This window comes from Nicotiana tabacum, chromosome 3 (assembly GCF_000715075.1).
Source record: "Nicotiana tabacum cultivar K326 chromosome 3, ASM71507v2, whole genome shotgun sequence".
NCBI lineage: Eukaryota > Viridiplantae > Streptophyta > Magnoliopsida > Solanales > Solanaceae > Nicotiana > Nicotiana tabacum.
The window spans coordinates 68,042,233-68,046,630 of NC_134082.1; the positions used below are offsets into that span (position 1 = coordinate 68,042,233).

The 4,398-nt window shown below is 33.3% G+C and overlaps 1 protein-coding gene across 1 annotated transcript; it reads left to right on the forward strand.

Annotated features, from left to right (window-relative positions):
- The first annotated feature begins 350 nt into the window (after positions 1-350).
- Positions 351-2,894, forward strand: LOC107787181 (anthocyanidin 3-O-glucosyltransferase 5-like). The gene is made up of 2 exons (XM_016608714.2): positions 351-1,250; positions 2,181-2,894. The coding sequence occupies exons 1-2, from the start codon at positions 468-470 to the stop codon at positions 2,835-2,837; spliced, it is 1,440 nt and encodes a 479-aa protein (XP_016464200.1). The 5' UTR covers positions 351-467; the 3' UTR covers positions 2,838-2,894.
- The last annotated feature ends 1,504 nt before the right edge of the window (positions 2,895-4,398 follow it).

Genomic DNA, 4,398 nt, shown 5'->3' on the forward strand with positions numbered 1-4,398 from the left:
ATGCCATGTCTCGCCTAATAACCTATCCCCAAGACTTCTTAGGCCTACCTCTACCCGTCATGCTACCCATCGAGGCTAATCGTCCGCACCTTCTAACTGGGGCTTCTATATTTCTCCTCTTAACATGCCCAAACCATCTCAACCTGGTCTCCCACATTTTATCGTCAATGTTAGTGGTTAGCTGACCCTACTTGGCTAAAGAATTGTCAATTATGTTCGTTTGTTTCTTGTTTTTTTCCCTTAAATTAAAAAAAGAGTTTCATGTCATGTCCCTTTGAAACCGCACGCATTAGACTTCTGTTCCATTTGATTCAACAAATTATTTATTGCTTTCCAGACTTTCTGGTTCCTATAAAGCCCACAAATAAATGATTTTTACTCTGTACAATTCAACAAATTTTCCTCTCCAATACTTGTCCTAGCCAGTGTTTCAAAAATTCTCTCTCTTTTCTGAAATAATATCTCTAATGGATAGATCACAGCTTCATATTGCTATACTCTCAAGCCCTGGAATGGGTCATTTAATCCCAGTTCTAGTCTTAGGCAACCGATTAGCCACTCACCATAACATCAAAATTACAATTCTTGCTATCACAACCAGCTCTTCTTCAGCAGAAACCGAATTTCTCAAGAAATCCACTCTCACCAATGAGAAAAAAACTATAGAAATAATCCCTATTCCTTCAGTCGATATTTCCCACCTAATAAATTCCAGCACTAAAGTTTTCACTCAATTACGACTATTGGTCCGCGAAGCCTTGCCCAAAATTCATTGCACTATAGCTTCCATGACTCATCGTCCAGATGCTTTAATTGTCGACATTTTTTGCACACAAATATTGCCGATTGCTGAAGAATTTAACATTTTTAAGTACGCGTACCATCCAACTACTGCGTGGACATTAGCGTTAGCTCTATATTGTCAAGTTTTTGACAAAGAAATTGAGGGTGAATATGTTGATCTTAAAGAGCCTTTGAAAATTCCAGGTTGCAAAGCACTGCGACCTGATGACGTGGTGGATCCATTGCTTGATCGGAGTGATCAGCAGTATGAAGAGTATGTTAAGCTAGGATTGGAATACGCAGCTTTTGATGGAATCTTGATTAATACTTGGGAAGATTTAGAACCTGAGACTATTAAAGCACTTCGAAATAATGAGAAATTGAGATCGGTACTAAAGGTTCCTGTTTTTCCAATATTTCCAGTTGGTCCCTTGAGGAGAACAGTTGAAACAACTGAACGTGATGAGGTAACGCTAATTTTTTTTTTAAATTTTTTTTTAAAAAATAGATAAACTATTTTTCATTAAGATTTAAGTATGGCGTCCTTTCGTCCTAATGAGTTTGTTTTTCTTCCCTATTAATTGTTGTTTACTTTGTATAAAAAAAGATAGTACCTTCTAATCTTTCATGTATTATCAAACATCTTCTCTATTTTTCTCCAATACATTCTTTCTTTTCCAGAGTCATGCACCTAAAATCAAAAAAATTCTTTCTTTTTTAATTAGAATTTTCCACTATTTGCTTAGTGCAATAATTTAAAAGGTGTATATATTGTCCAGTAAAGCTATTTGCTTTCGATCTCATAGTAATCTTGCTAAGATAGGCAAATATCAGTTTTGCAAATTGTTTTACTCATTTAACATACTTCAACTCTAAATCGTTTGTGATATTTCTCAAAGGATGATCACTAGACAATTAGGCCCCGTTTGGCCATACATTTTGGCAAAGATTTTTCAAATCTTTTTTGAAAATATTGTTTGTTCATAGATTAATGATGTATTTTTGAAAAAATTCTGAAATTATTTTTCAAGTTCCCAAAATCTAGTTTAGGGTAGATTTTGGGTGAAACTTGTTCTCCCACTCACAAAACTTCAAATTTTTTTCAAATAAAATGCATGTCCAAACATAATTTCAACTTCCAAAAATTATTTTTCAAAACTACTTCAAAAATTATTTTTTCAAGTTTCAACTAAATCTATGTCACCTTAAAATCTTCAATCAGTTATACATATATTGACGTATTTTCTCCTATGTTTCTAGCCTAAGCCTGTACATTATTTGTGTTCTTCGTTCATATTTTCAAAATAGGTTCAATGGTAAGAAAAGCAAAATCTTAACTCAATTCTATATGTATAATGTAATTTACCGTGTTTCAATTCATTCATATTACCCAACAGGTGATTAAATGGTTAGACAAGCAAAATCATGGGTCAGTTCTATATGTATCTTTTGGAAGTGGTGGAACACTTTCAACTAAGCAAATGACCGAGCTTGCATGGGGTTTAGAATTAAGCCAACAGAAATTTGTTTGGGTTGTACGTCCCCCGTCCGACGGTGATGCAGATAGTGCCTATCTAAACTCTACCGGAAAAGAGACACGTGGCATGCCGGGATACTTGCCGGAAGGGTTCTTAACTAGGACTAATGAGATGGGCTTAGTAGTGCCTATGTGGGCCAAACAAGTCGAAATTTTGGGCCACTCATCGGTGGGTGGCTTTTTGACTCATTGTGGATGGAATTCAACGGTGGAGAGCTTGACCAATGGAGTTCCTATGATTGCATGGCCATTATATGCTGAACAAAAAATGAACGCCGCCATGTTGACGGAGGAGCTAGGGGTGGCGATTCGGCCGGAGGTTTTGCCGACGAAGGTGGTGAAGAGAGAGGAGATAGAGGGAATGGTGAGAATGTTGATGTACACGAAAGAAGGAAAGACTATAAGGGAAAAGGCTAAGAAATTAAAGAAGAGTGCGGAAAATGCACTAAGTGATGGAGGTTCATCTTACAATTCCATTTATGAGCTTGTGAAGGATATTCGGAGTAGATTGTTATAAGTCCGTCATTTCTTTGTGAAATCTTTTGCTTTTTCCAAATAAAATGCCTTTTATGCATGTTGGACAGGAGTAGTTGATAACCGATCTTTAGCAGTGTATTAATAATGATATTTAATTTGTTAATGAATCTTTACACAATCCCGACCGAATTTGACGTGATATCAAATTTAAATGATTTAGTTTGACTTAAAAAAGGAAAAAATTGTGATACTAAAAATTAAAGGGCAAAGCTTTTGTGGGGCCATAATATTTGTGTGAGTATAAATAAGGGTGTATCAAACTAAATCAATGGTGTCGAATTTTAAATCTATAAACCAAACCAGCAAAGTCGGGTTTCAATCCGGGTTTTACGGATCTTTTTTCGGTAAAGTCGTCATAACATAAAATATGTAATTTGTGCTCCAAATTAGTTCAAGTAAAATACAACTATATAATGTATTTTCTAAGAAAATAACGCACTAATATGTGAAATCATAGCATTATACTAAACTATTCAATAACAAAGATGATAAAATTACATAAAGCAAATGTTGCTAATCAATAAGCCATTAATACATTCTAAAAGTACTATATAGGTATGCTAAAGTAAGTATAGCTAATAAGTACTATTAATTATATAATTAATTAAGCACTAATTAAAGAAAAGATAAACTAAGTTATGCATTGTGTTGAATTGAATTTCTTTTGTTAGCATTAGTATTGATTTGACCTTTACTTGAGTTACTACATTTACGGACTATAAAATTTATTTATCATTCAAGAATGCTCAGTCTAAACTTAAAATAATACGTTAAAAGATAAAATTGTGAAAAAGTTTATGAAATATTTATAAATTATATTATGTTAAATATTTATATGTATAATATATTTTTTAAAATTGTATAAATGTACTATTTGGTTGGTTTGGTTTCGGTTTGACTTTTTCTTAGTTAAAACTAAACAAAACAAATTATGGTCGGATTTTTTTTTAATATCAAACCAAATCAAACCAAACCATAATCATTTTTTTCCGATTTGATTTGGATTATCGATTTGGTGTGGTTTATATCGGTTTTCTTTGTATACCCCTAATTATCAAAGCTTCTCATTAAGATTAAAGTGGGTAAAATAAAAAGTTAAAATTAAGTTATTTTGTAAATATATAACTGTGTAATTCTTTTTTGAATGAACTAATAAAACAAAAAACTAGTAATTATCTTGACCAGAAGGAGAGATTTCTGTCTCAACGATACAATCCGTTATTTTCATTCTGTCTAACAATCAATTTTCTTTATTTAATTATTTTTTTTTTTGCGGGGTGGAGGGGAGGGGGTGGGGTGTGGTCTAAGGGTTAGGTTGCAACTGGGGCCTGCATGTTTGCCCTACTACTTGCTTCTTCACATTTTCTTTCTATTTTCTTGACTTGTAGTAAAACTCCACTTCGATGTCTTTGTCAAAAATTAGCTAGTGGTACACTTGTAATTTGATTGTCAGTGGAAAATATTATATCCCATGATCGATCTCACACGAAATTATTTTGACACTGTGTGGATGTCAAATTTGAAAGGAATGTTCCCTAATT

Bases quoted from the DNA above. Each gene is read 5' to 3' on its own strand.
- LOC107787181 (XM_016608714.2), top strand. From the start codon at position 468: ATGGATAGATCACAGCTTCATATTGCTATACTCTCAAGCCCTGGAATG. The intron at 1,251-2,180 runs GTAACGCTAATT...ATTACCCAACAG, and splicing joins AAACAACTGAACGTGATGAG to GTGATTAAATGGTTAGACAA.